The following is a 17,580-nucleotide window of genomic DNA, read 5'->3' as shown; positions in this document are numbered from 1 at the left end:
ATTACATATGAAGAGAGTGGGGGCTGATTTTACAATGTTATTTTTGCAATAATTCACTGATTATTATCTGTTTTTGTGTATTTTTTATTTATTTGTAGACTGCAGATTCAACTGCCATAAGCGATGTGCATCAAAGGTACCGAGAGATTGTTTGGGGGAGGTGGATTTCAATGGAGGTGAGTTCTACGCAACGTTTCACAGTCACAGTGGCTTATCTGTTAATATTTCTGATTTCAAACATTTATCATAACTTCATGTACATGTGCAGAGCCAGCCAGCCCGGGCCCAGATTCAGACACAACCATGGATACCATGGAGGTGGACAGCAGTGATATGGACGGTGGCCGAGGGCTGGACGACTCAGAGGAACCGTCAACGCCAGATGAGAGGATGTTCGACATGGATTCGCCCTTCTTGGATAGAGAGAAGGACGAAGAGCCCATCAAGACAATCAGGTATGAAGATACTCATGATTCACGTGTTGTTTCCCCTCATCCTCTTTATGACGTGTTCATCTCTGTAGGTGGCACTGTTTACTGTAGCCGTGGAGCCTGTCACTGCTCATCCCAGCTTCCCCACGTCTGTTTTTTCTCTTATTATTCTGGACAAGTTAAGTGAAGACTGACAGGGGAAAGACATGTAGCAAAGGTCACCGTCCTGATTCAAACCGGAGACTTTGTGGTTATGTTTTAAACCACCAGGTCTAGCTGCCCAATTCCTGTGTTTATCCTACACCAGCAGTGTTACCACTGCTGCAAACATAAAATGCATCACGTCCTGTGCAGGAGTTCTGTCAGGAAAGACCCACCAGACACCGGCTGCTTAGAAAAGCAAACATAAAAGGTTTCATTAACCGGACTGCAGACGAGCTTCTTTCATCACACAGAGCTCTAAATCAGTAAGCAGTTGTGATATTAATCTAAAAAAATCTCTTTTTTATCTGTGTGTGTGTCTCTAGTCCTTCCACTAGCACCAACATACCTCTGATGCGGGTGGTCCAGTCCATCAAACACACCAAGAGGCGGAGCTCCACTGTAGTGAAGGAGGGCTGGATGGTTCATTATACGAGCAGGGACAACCTGGTAAGACTGATAACCTCTAAAGCTCAGCAGAGGAGGCCAGTCTGAAATGGGCTGTGCTAAGCCTGTATGCTGGGGGTGAACAGAAGGTATTTTGCTCGAGAAACAACAATCTTTTTCGACTGAATGCAATATTGGCAATAATCTAGCATTGAGACTAATTTGGTGTTTGTTTGTTTTCCCCTTAAACAGCGGAAGAGACATTACTGGAGGCTGGACAGCAAGAGCCTGAGTCTCTTCCAGAACGACACCGGCGCCAAGTTCTACAAAGTGAGCATAAAACTGTCATCTCTGCCTTGTTCTTGGAAAACTCATGCCTTGTCCTCCGGAAGAAACACACAGCTACATTTTGTTAAAATGTCAAGAAACTGAGCCGAATAATAGAAGTGGATTCAGCGTTGAGTCCACTGTGATGATATCATGGAGTCCTCATGTAGTTCCTCAGCTACATTTCTTAAAGGAATAGTTTACCAGAGAATGAAATTCTGTCATTATTGACAGCCTCATGCTGATGAATACTCTGGAGTATTTTTTTATTCCTCAAAGTGCATCTGGTTCGTAGTCCAACGAAAACTTTATATGAGAGTCAATAGCACCCGACACAAAAAGGTCCATAAAACTACACAAAGACCTTGTAATATTCCTCCATACTGCTCATCCGCTGCAATCCAAGTGTCCTCAAGGGATATAGTCCAGAGTTTACTCAAACCAACGTCATTTAGGACATTTTTATAGCCTAAAAAGTCCATGGAGCATGGGGCGTGCTCTCATGTTCAAGTGCAACACAGGACTGTTTAGGCTGTAAAAATGTCCTAAATGACATTGGTTCGAGTAAACTCTGGACTATATCCCTTCCGGACACTTGGATTGAAGCGGACGAGCAGTATGGAGGAATATTAAAATGTTTTTGTGTAGTTTTATGGACGTTTTTGTGTCGGGCGCTATTGACTCTCATATAAGGATTTCATTGGACTACAAACCCCCCTCCCGGGTCTCCAGATGCACTTTGAGGAATAAAAAACTACTCTGGAGTATTCATCAGCATGAGGGTGAGTCAATAAAGACTGAATTTCATTTTTTGGTGAACTATTCCTTTAACACAGTGAGAGTTTCCACACTCATAGTTGACTAATGCCTGTCACTCTTCTGAGAGCTATGTAAATAAAATCTAAGCAGTGTAAATCTTTGTGACTCAGCACAGAGGGCTGTCGTGTTGCAACTGTAAACTCATAAGGTCAGTTTGGCTCGGTGAAATTTCCCCTGTGGTTTTTCACCCTGCAGCCTGGTCTCTTCCCTGCATGAAGTGAAAGGACTCAGTCACTCACAGTCCCAACACGTAGCCACCGAGTATCAGGTCAGACGGGACATTTGAAGGAGTTTTGATGAGAAATTCTGACTGCAGGGATCCCCACCTGAAACAAAGTCTCACCACGTGCACCGTTATTAAAATGAACTGATGTCTTTTGTCTAGATTTGCCTTTCTCAATCCAAAAAAAAAAAAAATCCCATTGAATTTGATCTCGAGGTATCTTGCGCAACCTTATCTCGCAAGCCGGCGGTGGCCCTGAGAGTGAATCAAACGCTGTAATTTAGTCGTGTAAAATCAAGTTGTGGAGAGTGTGTGACACTTCCCGCTTAGTGCCAGCACCGTAGTCAGTCATTACACTGCCGCAGGGGCTTAATAGCGCAGTAATTACACACTGAGTGAGGGAGGGAACTGCAGCCTGCAAGGTAAAGAGTTCCACATGTGTGATGTGTGGTTGTTTGTGTGTGTCTGTGCACGTGTGTGTGTGTGAAGGTTGGGGAGGGTTGCAATCATTTTATTGTTCATGTCGCTCTGTATGTTTTGAAACTTTAACACCTCTTTGAGCTGTGGTCAGAGCTGTGTTACAGTGGGACAGTGTGTAGGATGTAGTAGTTTCCAGGGCGAGAGCCAGCATGTGTGTGTGTGTGTGTGTGTGTGTGTTGGAGGGGAGGTTTTGTTAGCAGCTGTATCTGCAGTTCTTCTTTTCTTCAGTTCTTACTGTCTCTCTTTTTAATACTGGTTGTGAAACGAGCGTGAAAAACAAAAAAGCCCCTCACCCTTCTCTCCCAATTACTCTGTCACACCCTGTGTCTCCTGCCACTGCAGCCCGCGGAGAGGAGGAAACCTCAGTTGGGGACCGACTCCTCAGGGTGTGTTTACAGGCAGCTTTATGTGGTTCTTTATTATCAACTTGGCACTCAGCTTTGTTTAAGAACCTTCAGGAGGCTAATTGAAGGCTAGCTGTAAATGGCGTCTTTTCATGCTCAAAAGTTTTGGTCTGAGTTCCAACCGAGCCTGTGAGCTCCAGACTCTGCAGCAGAAGATTTTTATCTATGATAGATAACGTGAAATGTTTTCCTGAACGTTAAGTAGAAGAAGGTTCTTTTGAGGGGTTTTTCATTTCAGAAACCGCAGAGTCTCCATATGCTCAGTGTGGATTTGGGGGGGAAGTCGCCGGTCTTTGGCGTTTTCCTTTAATTTCTCTGAAGTTCCTAGCCCCGCTGCCGCTCATCAGTGTGTGGCCACTGTCTCCCCCCCCCCCTTTTCTTTATACCTCCAATCTGATTAGTGGTGGTCGTGCGGTGGCTGGCTTGCCAGGGATGGCAGCCATTTTCACCATTTGGAAGCCATAACGGCTCCTCGTTTGAAGAGAGGAGACCCCTGTATTTGTGGCTTTTCTCTGAAGAAACCTTTTATGGGGTGAGGGGGCTTCTCTCTGTCTCTGCCAGATTGAGTCCTGTCACAATCAAACCTTGCATCCACACACACACACTTACCCCGTAGAAGAACGGCAGTGCAGTTTGCCGTGGCTTCTCGTTTCAGTGGCTAGCGGTAGCGCCGGCGGCTCGTGCTCAGATGGGGCCTCTGGCTGGCCCTGCCTTGTAATCAGGCAACCAGAGCGCTTCGGCCGCCGCAGGGCCCCCGCTCACGTGACCCGGCCCCGCTAACCACAAGCACTTCATCTGATACTCTGTGGTGAGCCACGCGGAGGGGACAGCGTGTGCCTCTGCGAGCCCCCATTGGCTGGAAATTCTGTGTGTTTTTTAATTTTTGACCCTCCCTCCTCTCTTTGATTTGACAGTGAGCATGAAGGGGAAGGGGGGGACTTTTAAAGTGTGCACTGCAGCAACTGTTCATTCTGTATCTGCACGTAAGAGAGAGAAGAGGAAGGTTAGAGCTCGGATTATTTAATCAACAGCCCAACAACTAAGTGTGGAGACTTTTGTGTGTGAGTGAGCTGCTACTGTTTCACTGTTGTTTCTGTCATGTTGTTGTGTTGTAGCTGGAGCACTGCATCTTTAGGCCAAGCAGTTTTCTGCTCTGATGTCATTGTTTGCTTCAGTTTCTTTCAGTGAGGTGAAAAGTGGTGTAACTTTTAAAATGTAAAAAAAAAAGTTCAACATTTTTATAGGAAACAAAGAAACCTGTTACCTTGAAAAAGTTGGGGAGTCTTTATTTATATTCTTAATGATCCGTTTTCATTCATTTTTATTTGTTATTAACCTTTTAAACCTGTATTCATCTTGATAACATTATTGTATCATTTTTCATTTCATTTTAAAAAATATTTCCCCTGTGTGTTTAGTCCCAGGTGATGCTGGACTACTTTAAATTTGTTGAAGAGTGTTTTTCTAAACACACAGGGTGCAGAATAAAATAAACGCTAAGAAAGAAAGTGAAAACTTCAATTTTTGGGATCTTATTCATCACCCCTCTCCTCCCCCTCCTCCTCCACCCCCACAGGAAATCCCTTTGTCCGAGATCCTCCAGGTGGAACAGTCCAGAGACTACAGTAACCTGGCGCAGGGCAGCAACCCTCACTGCTTCGAGATCATCACAGCAACAATGGTCTACTATGTAGGAGAGAACAACGGCAGCCACTACCACAGCCCAGCGCTGGCCGCCTCGGGAGTGGGCATGGAGGTGGCCCAGGGCTGGGAGAAGGCCATCAGACAGGCCCTGATGCCCGTCACCCCCCAGCCCAGCGTGGCCAGTGCTGCTGGCCAGGGCAAAGACCACAGTAAGTAGAAGAAGATATCACAGCTCCGTCGCTCTCTGAAACTAACAATGTGAGAATATTAAAAGTTTCACAAAAGGGCTTGAGGGAGAAATTTGATCATTTTCACATATCTGGTTTTAGTGGTGAAGATGACTGTTGTTTCTAATATACAAAAACGAGGGAAGTGACAGGAGTTGGTTGATACAAGAGTTAGCATTTCCCGTTTCAGTGATATCGCAGGGTATTTCCTGCCTCAATTTCAAGCCAAAGCACCTACTAGAGCCACAACAAAGAAAGAAGAGCCTCGACTGTGTTCAACATTTTGACATTTGTCCACATCGAAAGAAGGGCACCGCAAACAGATAAAAAATATTTCTATCAACTTTCGAAAGGAAGGGAAAGCCCTGCGCTCATGTTTGTAGGCCAAAGGAAGCGAGGCTGTAAAGTGAGTCTCTATTTGACAGTGGTGAAAAATGTTTTGACATGACTGTGCAGAAAGTGAACCTCGCTCCGTTTTCTCTAATCAAAGAAGTCTTGGTCCTTAACATTAAAGGCAGGGGGAATTATGTCCAGGCCTGCGGACTATCATTAGAGGCTCTTTGGTTAGAAACTGATTTATAGATTGAAGATCCACATGAGAGTCATGCCCATTAGCAGCGAGGGGCTTTTCAGCATGTGCATGACATTGGAAAAAGAGGCAGTCACAACAAGCTGAGGACCTGAAACAGAAATTCATTATGTCACTTTTGAAAGCACTTTGCGAAATGACAGCACAGCATATATAAAACTCCCCGTGCTGGCATTGTGGGCAAATTGACTCGTACATGATATTAATAATTTATCCGCAAATGTCAATGTCATTTATGTGATCACTTCTTTACAGGTTTAAAAGTCAATTTCTGCATTAGCTCAACATCATGTTTTGTACTTTTTTTGATTTGTGGCTCTCTGTTCATTGAGCAGAATTAGACCCTGCTGCTGCTGCTGCTGCTGCTGCTGCCTAAATTCCAAGTTATGAAATGCAATGCATATTTGCACCACTCTGTCACACATAGCTTCCCAAATCAATTTTATAGCCAATTTATTGTGTAATAAAATGCTTCATTATGCGCGGCTGTGACTTATTGCGTGCAGCTGCGATAAGAGGGAAAATTGTTGAAAAAAACAATAGTAGTATGTGAGCAATGTGCCTCCGACTACAATCACTTCAGGACTGACTGACTGCTTTATGCACTGGTAAAGTGGCGCTTTTCAGCTTTTGAATGTGGAAACATCATGTGTTTTCTCTTCCAGAAGAGCTGTCCATCAGCATATCTGTGTCCAACTGCCAGATCCAGGAGAATGTGGTGAGCAGGGCTTCTGTTTTTTTTGTTTTTTTCCCCCTCTTAGACACTGTTGCACAACTTCCCAGCAGAAGCTGCACTTGCATGCATGTGCTATTACAGTAGCTGTTGCGGTAACATGAGAAATTATATCCTACCGTGGCTTTCACTAAAACCTCTATTGGAAGGTTTTTATTCAGCACGAATAGGGAAGCTGCAGACCCTTTTTAAATTTTTTTTATTTTATTTTAGTTAAGGAATTTTTGTCTCAGTTCCACTTCTGCATTGAGTGAAAGTTAAATATTTGGCAATACCAGAAAACATTTTGGAAGAACAGCAGTTAAACCAGGCTTTAGATGATGTAACTGTTACTGATTGCCAATGACAGCATGGAAAGTTAACTGAATGTTTCCACAAGTAAAAGGCAAAATATGATGATGAATGAAGTAACAGTGCAAATTATGTGTGTAGGACATTGCCTCGGTGTACCAAATATTTTCTGATGAGGTGCTGGGGTCAGGCCAGTTTGGCATCGTCTATGGAGGTACGTTTCTACCTGCTACATTCATTTTATTTACTATAGATCCACTGTAGTTATATTGAAGTTATTTATTTGACCGTGTCCTGTCTTATCTTAGGCAAACACAGAAAGAGTGGCAGAGATGTGGCCATCAAAGTTATCGACAAGATGAGATTTCCTACAAAGCAGGAGAGCCAGCTGAGGAACGAGGTGGCCATATTACAGGTAATGATCACAAGCCACCAAACAGCTCAAGTGATCAATAGCAAATCAATATGATACAGAGGACATGTTACAACAGGTACTCTTTGTTTTGTCTCTGTTAAAGTTGTATGAAAGGAGAACGTTTGAACTTGTGAAAAGAACCACATGTAGTGATAACATAGCACACACAGGACTGGGTTAGGATGAGGATCCTTAAGCCAACACTTTTGGCCTTGTAGCTTCTTTAGGCTCATACTGAGCACAGGAAGTCAGTGAGTTTTATAGGAAACGGTACTCAGTAGATTTGTATAAGTAATTGAACAAAGAAAAAAATGATACAATACTACAATCAATATTCAAAGGCAGAAGAGTACCATTACAACATATAATTATACAGCAAATTCAAACAGCAAGAAATATGAAAATATCAGCACAACATCTACTACTAATAATCAGCACAAGAGGAAGTTTGAACTTGATGTCTTTGTCTGCTTCTCCTCAGAATCTGCACCACCCAGGTATCGTCAACTTGGAGTGTATGTTCGAGACGCCAGAGCGGGTCTTTGTTGTCATGGAGAAGCTGCACGGTGACATGCTGGAGATGATCCTGTCCAGCGAGAAGAGCAAACTGCCCGAACGAATCACCAAGTTCCTGGTCACACAGGTCTGTGCTTCACCTGCACACGCTGACGTTAAGTAGAGCGATCCACGGCCTGTTGTTAGTATATTTGCTCTGAAAGCAGCTGGGCCTGATCCAGTAGATCACAACATGTGTCACTGCCTTTCCACACTTTATACTTTTAAATTGCACCGTCCTTCACCACATTTTTTACATCTTATAACTTAACTTTCCATCAGCGGTTTCCTTCAGTCTCTCTGTATCTTCCCCTCTTTTTTTCGGGGTGTGTTTGCGCCCGCTGTCAGTGAGTCTGTGCTCTTGCTCCAGGGCCTGTTTATTCTTGTGGTGAGCTGATTTGTGTGTGTCGGGTTGGGTTGATGGGTGGGTGGGTGGGTGGGGGAGTTGTTTATGGGATTGGTCTGCATGGCATCACGGCCTCCTCCCTGGCCGTGGATTACAGCCTGCAGCGTGCTGGTGGCTTTGTGGGCTGATTAGAAGAGCAGCAGGGCCCTGGGCCTCTGCGGATCCCGGGTCCCAAACAGGAGCGGGACCATTAACAACGGCCCCATTAGCTGCGGCGGGGGCCTGGCTCTGATGTGGCCGGGAAGACTTCTGTCAAAGCCAGGGTCAAGATAGGCGAGCCAGGCGCGCTGTGGTTTTGGTGCAGGGCCATAGGCAGACATGCATGCAGCGGCGGTTTATGCCAGCACTCGTGAATATAGATGGGATGATGAGATGAGATCATATGTCTTTATGTGAAGGTACTGGTCAAGATGGAAGTATTTAAAGGCATTAGCATGCTTATACTGCTGTGATTTTTCCACATGGCAGCACCATAAATTCTACTGCATAGATTATACAAACATCAGTCTGTTTATACTATATGCTGTATACATTGAAATATTTAGATTCTGGTCTGAAAAAAAACAAACATTTTGATGTATTGTCATGTGGATTTTTGGAGCTAAATCTGTGCTTTTTGGACTTTTTGTTGCAACAGATCCTGGTGGCCTTGAGACATCTGCACTTCAAAAACATTGTTCACTGTGACTTGAAGCCTGAGAATGTACTACTGGCCTCTGCAGAGCCCTTTCCTCAGGTAATAAAAGTGTAAATATCTATATTTTTGCTCCAACCATATGTGTGTGTGTGTATTTGTATATATACTGTATATATATATGTACAGTGCTGTAAAAAAAAGTATTTGCCCTCTTCCTGATTTCTTACTTTTTTGTAAATTTGTCACACTTGAATGTTTAATATAGTGCCTTGTTATACACGTGACTTCTCCAAGTCACGGTTACTTTTATATAATTTAATATCATTTATATCATATCATTGTTATGTAAGCTGCTGGACGATCTGAATTTGGGATTAATAAAGTATTTTCTATTCTATTCTATTTAATGATAACCCAAGTAAATATAAAATGCAGTTTTTAAATGATGATTTCATTTATCAAAACTATCCAAATCTATGTGCCCCTATGTGAAAAAGTAATTGCTCCCATGTTAAATCATGGACTAACTGTGATAACCCCAATTTCTTTTGAAAGCTGAGTCTAGTTTCACCATCCACGCCCTGATAACTGATCACCTGTTGAATCAAGAAATCACTTCAATAGAACCTGTCTGACAAAGTGAAGGCTGAGAGATCTTAAGAAATTCAAGAAGATATATGTATTAATCATGTTTTTTTCTGTCTTGGTCCAGGTGAAGCTGTGTGACTTTGGCTTTGCCCGAATCATCGGTGAGAAGTCTTTCCGGCGCTCTGTAGTGGGCACTCCTGCTTACCTGGCTCCAGAGGTGCTGCGCAGTAAAGGCTACAACCGCTCCTTAGACATGTGGTCAGTGGGAGTCATTGTGTACGTCAGTCTGAGCGGGACGTTCCCTTTTAATGAGGATGAGGATATTAATGATCAGATCCAGAATGCTGCCTTCATGTACCCACCTACACCCTGGAAGGACATCTCCACAGAGGGTAATTTTTTGTTTTCTCCTTTCGTTGTAAACATCCAAATATTCACTAACACCAGTGCTCTAATCTGAGAGTTATGATGTCCTCCACTCGCAGTGTCCTGGTTTTACCTGTAGATTGGTGTCAGAGTGATACAGAGACATGCAGCCTCAGCGCTATCCTCCCCACCTACACGTCTAGGTCGCCTGAACTTTTCTCTGACTTTATCTTTGTCTGCGGTCGAAATGAATCACTTTCAAATCTCCCCATTTAACCAAGCTGCAGCTCCGCCCACATAGAGTGGGAAATGTAAAACAAGGTGAAACAACTGATGGATGTGTTGATGCTAATGTGTAGCTAAACCACCTCTGTTCTTGTTGTTGATACTGATCAGTCTGTCTTTTCCTGTCAAGTCAAATCATGTCCTGTGCTGTTGATATGAAATGTTGTAAGAAGAGTTTGTTTACACATGATCTGTTTCCCTCACAGCCACAGATCTGATCAACAATCTTCTCCAAGTCAAGATGAGGAAGAGGTACAGTGTGGACAAGTGTCTCAGCCATCCCTGGTTACAGGTGACATTTTGTTTTATATTTCACCCTTTAAATTGTCACAACACTTCTTAATGTTTTCTGTTCTTAATGGGTTCAGTGTGTATCACACCGTCTACTCGCTGTCACAGTGCAAACAGGAACTGGTAATGCCTGATTCTTGAGACTTTAAATGGTGCGAATACAGGCATCCAAATGTAGGTCACAAGCTGACTTGTTTGTAGCGTCATACTTCCTGCTTGCACACCCTAAGCATTATGGGAACTGTAGTTCACCCCAAATATGAGTAAAACAAAGAATAACAACAGGAACAGAACAGTGTTTTTTTTTTTTTGCAGTTTGCATACTCAGAACTAAACTCCCAACCATTCATTTACAGATGGGAGTTGAAAACCTGTTGATATATAAACTCAAACTAATTCCACTTAAAATTTTAAATTGCAACTTTCTGTAAAGCACATTATATTTGATATATATAGATAGTTAGGTAATAGATCCAGAGCATATATAATATTGATGTAATGAGGACAAAGTACTGACTGAATTGTCTCTTCTCCTCAGGACTATCAGACATGGCTGGACCTCAGGGAGTTTGAGACACGGCGAGGCGAGCGCTACATCACCCACGAAAGCGACGACGCACGCTGGGAGGAGTACGCAGACGAACACAGTCTCATTTACCCCAAACACTTCATCATGGCTCCCAACCTGGACGACATGGAAGAGGACCCCTAGTGGCCCGAGAGGGGGGGGGGACTTCCTACCACCTCGTGTGTTGAGGACAAAGATTGTCACAGGGACTTTTTGCATGAAGCTTTGGGAGCGGTGGATTTTCCCTCCTGGACTGTTTGTTGTGGAAACAGAGAGAAGCTGATCAGATGGAGAATAACTCTCCTGGGGCTTTAAAAGTGGGGAAATCCCCGACAGAAATCTAAGCATGATGCTCTGCTACAAGCAGCAGGCCGGTGGAGATGCGTGCCACAGAAACGCATTAAAAAAAAAACTGTCAGGAGAGAGGCGTGTTCTCCTCTCCTCCTTTTTGCACAAGGTCAAAACATTCCATGGATTTACTCAAGAACTATCACAAGCCAAAAATACTCAAGGTGAACTTTAAACTTTAGTTAACGTACCTGTAGTTCTGATTAATATTGAGTAATAATATGGTTCTGTTCTTTATGTGAGAGAGGAGATCAGAGCGAGATCTCACCCCAGGAGTAAAGGGCACTTTTCACAAGGGATTTACAGCCTGAAAATCAAACACATTTGAGTTTGTTCTCATTTCCAAACTGTTTGTGAGTCTGTCCTTTGGCATGAAACTGGAACTATCACATGTATTTGTATGTTCTTTGGTTGTTTTTTTAATGTATTTAGTAATTGTGGTAGGTTTTTGCACTATATTACCATTGAACATAGCAACTGAATAGAAACACTATTCGCTGCTACAGAGAGCAAACAGCTTTCAAGTTTCCGGTCTTGGGTGCAGAGCGTTAAAGAGTGTTAATCACGCTATTATACACACTATTGGCTGCTGTGTCACAAAATCCTCAGCAGGTATTTTCAGCCAACACGCTGTCAGAGTGTCATGATCTGTTCAGTGGCAGCTAATAGTGTGAAAGTTTTATGAACTGTTCCCTGGAGAAAGTGACAAACAGACCCTAACCAAAACACGTCAACAAAAGGTGTCTCCATACTATCTGTCTGAATTAACATTGTTCATGTCATAAGTGTTAAAACCACAACAGTGAACCTTAACTCAATGCAATAATGGAGCCGATACCTCTGTTCAAGACAACCTTAAATTCAACAATGGACTCTGTGTTGGAGCATCATGTGTCTGTGACCCTTTTCTGTACTTATGCAGTATTCTTGAATGTGACGCCAATTCTGAAGTTTGTGTTTTTGTTGCTCTGTAGCTATCCAACCTAGATTTTCACATAGAACAAAAATATCAGTGTCCATTCTCCTGTTTATTATGTTGTCGGGACCATTTCGACAGCCCCCGGGTGTCTAGACAGTAGACATAGTAGAAATTAAGTATAATTACAGTCTTGTTCACATGGGAGTTTATAGTGCTACAGTTGTGTAGTTTGCTTTATTGGTGTGTTTTGGGAGTACGTTCCTTGTTTCCCGTTGTCCTTCCCCTGTCTTTGTTGCCGCTGGATTGGCAGGTGTCAGTGTTTTGTATATTTCAGTTCATACCAATGGAATAAAAAAAAAAACATCTTCTTAAACTGAGAATGAAAGTTCTTCTTCCAGCCCCGCTCATACACCTGACTTTGATACATTTTGGATTGCAGCACCCCAGCATGCATGCGTGCGTACACAAGTGTGCGTGCCCTGGCTTGTAGTTTTTGTGTATATTGCATCATGATGTGTGAGTGAGTGTGCGTGTGTGTGTGTGTAGTGGTTTCACGTGTCAAATCCCATTCTCTGCAGCTGGATGTGATTGTTGCACCACACCGAGCAGTTTGCCGAGCCAGTCGCTCACCACAAGCGGAGTAATGACATAGTTAAAGAGGGAGGTGGTGGTGATGTGGGGGTTTGTGGAAGACTTTGAAAATCGCTCAGGATAAATGCTATCACGGAGTCCCTTCAAGTATCAAACATGTGTTCAACTCCAGCCATATGAATGAAAAAAGTTTCATTCCTGCACTGTGCTCCTGAATGGGCCTATTGTCTGAAGGTGCAGTCCACCATAAACTGCAGAGGATAGACAGCTGTCGTTAATTTAGCAACGTCTTTGAAGTGTGCTTTCCTCGATTCCTTACCCAGCGTTACTGTAGATACCGACTGACCACTGTTAGCAATCATGGCTAGCCTTATTGTAGTGCTATCTTTTAATAGCCACTGATGAGAAGTTGAATATACTTTTTTTCTCTCTCTTAAAGATACAACACTGCTCTCCTGTGTCAGTTAGTCTGAATGATTTCAAGATGTGGACCGTCTTAGCCGGCCAGATGACCCCATTAACCCCAGAGACATTAGAGTCTCAACAGGCACAAACACTGCGGCTCTGTTAGAGTTCACTGAGTTGATCCTGAACAAAATAAATACAAACTGACCCACATAACTTATTTTAGAGTAGCTGTGTTAGTCAGATGTAGTGATACAATGTGAGAGTTGTGTCTTCAGAGATTAGAGTGAAAAGGAAATGAGGATAAGTGTTGTGGGGAAATAAGGTGCAATGTCTCCCCCCTCTGGCTGGATGGAAGTGTAAGATTTTCAATTGCTCACATCTTTCCCAAAAGACTTTATGCTGTTTTTTCCCCCATTCAGAACAACATTTTACATGTGTAGGGGCAAGGTTTTAAAGTCTAGAATGTGTTTCTTATACTGTGAGTTAACATGAATGTTTGGTGTTTATTGTGCAGAAAGATGTAGAGTTTCACAATGGTCAACTGTTTTCACATGAAGAAGAACAAAATGTCCTTGAGACCGTATTCTGTCTCAGTTTAAGGGGAGCATGATTCTGTGACATTGGATTTACTAAAGCAACAGTGGTCTGCAGCGCTACACGAGTGACATGGAGACTTGAAACCTTCAGCATGAGACATTCATGTAATGGGAAACATTATGTATCTAGTTGTTTAAAAGTAAAGGTAAATAAAAAAGGAAGGGGTGGTGTTCCAGATTGTTTCTATACATAAATAATATTATATTCAGGAGACCTTTAAACTTAAAAGGATAAAAGTTGAAATACTATTTACAAATAATGTTCTCTAATAGCATAACATAAGATAACACACTTTTGATTATATGATGACGGAAAAGATTCAGTGTATCTTATGACATAATGAATCGAGATTATGAAAAAGAAAAGTATTAGGAACATACAGCCCCATGTGCTTGTCATATTAATATATATTACACCACATAGTGTCATGTGGGGACAACTCATGCACAGCAATTCTCTGTGCTACCAGAGGGTGTCACTCTCTGTAGGTGAAACCACTGAAACTGTGAGGGAGATTGTGAAAGTTTCTCAAACTGGATGTGTGATGCAACATTTTGTGATCCTCCAATGGATTAATGAGTCATTTTTGTCCCCGTACAGATTATCAGAAAATGTGTTATCTGTCCCACATTTGGAAATGACCTGTAAACATCTGATTACAAGAAAGTTTCACATGTTCTGAGTGGATGAGCCAAAGAGACCACTTAAAAAAAAGGGGTTGATGTGTAATTTACATAAACGGAGGCAGTGCAGTCAGATGTGTGTCAGGAATAACATCTGTTGAAGGATCAGAGACAGCGATCTGTCTTTGTTGCCCTGATCCTGTGGTCTGTGTATATTTGTCGAGCAGCTTTGCCCGGTAGCTTCTCGGCACTTCTCTCGTCACCTCAAGGGGAGGTCTGTGTGTCACGCATCCTTGTCCAGCGCCTCCTCTCCTCTATCCTCTTTCCTCCATGTCCTCCGTTTCCCCTGCTTCTCCTCTCCACTTCATGCTGGGTATCCATGGGCTCCAGACCAAACAAGCAAACAAACAAACAAACAGAACAACAGAAAAACCCATCACCCAGACAAGGTTGGTCTGGGCTTGGGGGAGAGAGATGGGGGAGAGAGATCTTGTTTACTTTCTGGGCCAGTTCCATTTCACTGTGATGGCAGAGAAGGCCTCCCAGGACACGACTATCCACACTTCTGTTTGACTTCCAGCGGGGATCAAGGTGGTTCTCAGTCCGCACTGACACATCATCTTCTGACCCAATACACAGCTGGCTGCATCCATGGGCCGCTAGCCTTTACCTAAGCTGATCCTGTTCTCTTCAGCTGTGGGCCTAGCCTTTCTGCGAGGGGACCTGATGGTGTGGCATTCAGCTGGTGGCCTTTCATCCTCACAGTGCTGTCTGTCAGACATGACGAGCAAATAGTCACCCATTTGTTGAGTATTACGCTACGTTTTCAGCAAATGTTGACCTATATCAAAACTGATGAGCTGTTTTTCACAATGTGTTGTTTGAAATTTAAACAACTAAAATGTGAACTTTGTCAGTTCGATGCTGTCAGCCCACACACTACCCAAACTGTTTTACTTTTTCTTCCTGTGTCCTTGACAAAGGGCTCAAGTCCTATGAAACACTATCTCCAATCTCTAATACAATCTTAGAACACCATGTATTTGCCCTTTTTTTTCCCACATTGGCGAGCCCAGCTTTCAATTCCTCTACATGTGCAACCATCGCTCAGTGGCCTGAATCACTGGAGTGGTGTGTGTGTGTGTGTGTGTGTGTGTCCGTTTGCAGGGAATTTCAATTGATGCAAAGTCAAGAGTTTTAGACTGTGTATTGCAGAAATAAAGGTCAAATCTGTGTGTGTGTGGTGGCTGGTCGGGACGTCAAGTCACCCTTTTGTTGTAAAAGCTGTGGCGGGAGGAAATGAAAGCTGGAAACGGTTTCCTGCTCTGGGAAAATGCAGATGAGCTATATAGGTATGTTTGATTTGCTGACTCCAGCTGTGCCTGGTTAGAATTCCCCTGACCCATCCTGTGGACCGGTTGCTGTGTGAGGCCACATGTATACCCCTGTTGCAAAGCAGGCAGGCGCAATACGCAACCTACCCCTCCCTCTCTCTACCCCTGCCCTGAAAGGACTGGCCATTGAACTCTCAGGCAAGTGGCAATATTTGCTCACCTGAAATACACACATCTTGCCAATTGGGGTCGGGGTGGGCTCAGGGGACTGGGGAAGGACCCCTTGATGCAGCTGTGGCCCGGAGAAAGACCAGACCAGGAAGTTCTGTGGCTGGAGGATGGGAGGGGGCTGTCTTGGCGGGGGGTTGTTTAGCGGTGGCGGCCCCATTGTCTCTTAAAAGAGGCAGGGACCGTATTTGTTCGAAGCTGCAGGAGGCTGATGAGGTGCTAATCTGTTGAGTGGCTGTGTCATTGGGCCTCTGTTCCCAATAGCCTGTTAGCTGTCAGGGCCTGTAAAAAAGGCAGAATTTACGGGCCCCTGGCCAGGACTCAGTCATCGGTGTCCACGGGTAAGCAAACACAGATTGGACACTTATGTTGTTGCTCTGGTAGGGCAGGCTTTACCACCAGGCTTCTGCATGGGGGTGACACGTAGGCAGCCCCTTTTCAGCCCTCTTCATGAGCTGTCGGCCCCCTCTGTGCTCCTCTGTAAACACTACAAATTAGCCATCTGCATATGGATGGGCCCTCGGTCCTTACAGGAAGGAGACAACCGCCTGGTAGAAGGTAGAAGATATAAGCTCGGCTCTAATGTAGACCAGATAAAACATTTTCCCCCTATCAGCTTTTAATTTCTATCCTCATGCATACGAAACACAAAGATAGCACGTTCAGACACGGGGATTGGAGATACGGCAGCACTGAGTCTCTGCTCAAGAGAGTGTGAGATTTTGTTGTATATGGTGCTTTGAAGCATGAGAATAATGAAAGCGAAGGGCCGGCCAGTTGTCTGAGATGGGCTCGGGTCAGCAGTCAGACGTAATCCCAAACTTGAATTTCCCCATCAGCCTGGAATACCGATAAGACAGCAGCAGATATGAACCTCACTCACTGAGTGACTGATGGAAAAAGGAAATGGAGCAAAAGCCTCTCTCAGATGTAGAACTGAGATGTGCGCGCATGTGTGTGTGTGTGTGTGTGTGTGTTTGTGTGTGAATGTGTGTGTGTTTTCTCAAGAGGCCTCTCAGAGATGGTTAGAGCCCCGGCACATTTGAGGAAATTGACCATTGTGATGATGAGAAGATATTGTATTGATGATTATTTCATAACGCTGCATCTGATCAAAGCCAGATCAGAATAGTTGATTAATTAATTTAACTGTCATGTAAAGGATTTTAGCATCTTTATGCCCACGTCTCTGAAGTCAATTAGGATTAGAAAGACCATCGCAGATACAAAACTCTTTAATCGTCCGCTCAGGTTTGCCCTCTCGTCTGCGCTGACGGGGATCTGACAGCATGGCGGCCGAGTGTAAACGGCAATAGCTCATCATGGATTATGGCATGGGCTTGATTGTAGTGATATTTAGACACAGAGCTTCCCATGGGAGCCTGGCACTTTAATTAACATAGCACTACTGGCCCCCCTCCTGTTTTAATTGCCTTCAGTCTGTGATTAAATGTGTATTGACTCTGCAGTTGGTCCACTAATGAATAACAATGTGCTGATTTGGTGATATTAAATCTTTTGGCTCCAATACACACCCCAGCCATGTTGCTTCGGAAAAGTTCAGACAGAGATGACAAGGGTGTAAGCAGATGTATACGTCACAGCTGGGGTGTATAAACCAAATAAAACACACAACATAATATACATGAACTGTTTTGGCCTTTT

General features: G+C 43.7%; 1 protein-coding gene across 3 annotated transcripts in view; it reads left to right on the top strand.

The window, feature by feature from the left end:
- The window catches only part of prkd3 (protein kinase D3), a 123,390-nt gene that overhangs the window by 26,134 nt on the left and 79,676 nt on the right, over nucleotides 1–17,580 (top strand). For 2 of the 3 annotated variants that reach the window (XM_083998731.1, XM_083998729.1), the window contains exons 7-19: nucleotides 99–176; nucleotides 269–455; nucleotides 959–1,082; nucleotides 1,272–1,349; nucleotides 4,849–5,125; nucleotides 6,398–6,450; nucleotides 6,898–6,970; nucleotides 7,065–7,171; nucleotides 7,653–7,814; nucleotides 8,770–8,868; nucleotides 9,482–9,749; nucleotides 10,215–10,300; nucleotides 10,838–12,433. In XM_083998731.1, coding sequence (XP_083854857.1) covers nucleotides 99–176; nucleotides 269–455; nucleotides 959–1,082; nucleotides 1,272–1,349; nucleotides 4,849–5,125; nucleotides 6,398–6,450; nucleotides 6,898–6,970; nucleotides 7,065–7,171; nucleotides 7,653–7,814; nucleotides 8,770–8,868; nucleotides 9,482–9,749; nucleotides 10,215–10,300; nucleotides 10,838–11,011 — 1,766 coding nt within the window. In that variant the 3' untranslated portion in view covers nucleotides 11,012–12,433. Of the gene's footprint in view, nucleotides 1–98; nucleotides 177–268; nucleotides 456–958; nucleotides 1,083–1,271; nucleotides 1,350–4,848; nucleotides 5,126–6,397; nucleotides 6,451–6,897; nucleotides 6,971–7,064; nucleotides 7,172–7,652; nucleotides 7,815–8,769; nucleotides 8,869–9,481; nucleotides 9,750–10,214; nucleotides 10,301–10,837; nucleotides 12,434–17,580 lie in introns of those variants that run through there. The other variant, XM_083998730.1, reaches the window with a different exon arrangement.

Source organism: Trachurus trachurus, assembly GCF_905171665.1.
Source record: "Trachurus trachurus genome assembly, chromosome: 22".
Classification (NCBI taxonomy): domain Eukaryota; kingdom Metazoa; phylum Chordata; class Actinopteri; order Carangiformes; family Carangidae; genus Trachurus; species Trachurus trachurus.
This window is presented reverse-complemented; position numbering and strand designations above follow the sequence as displayed.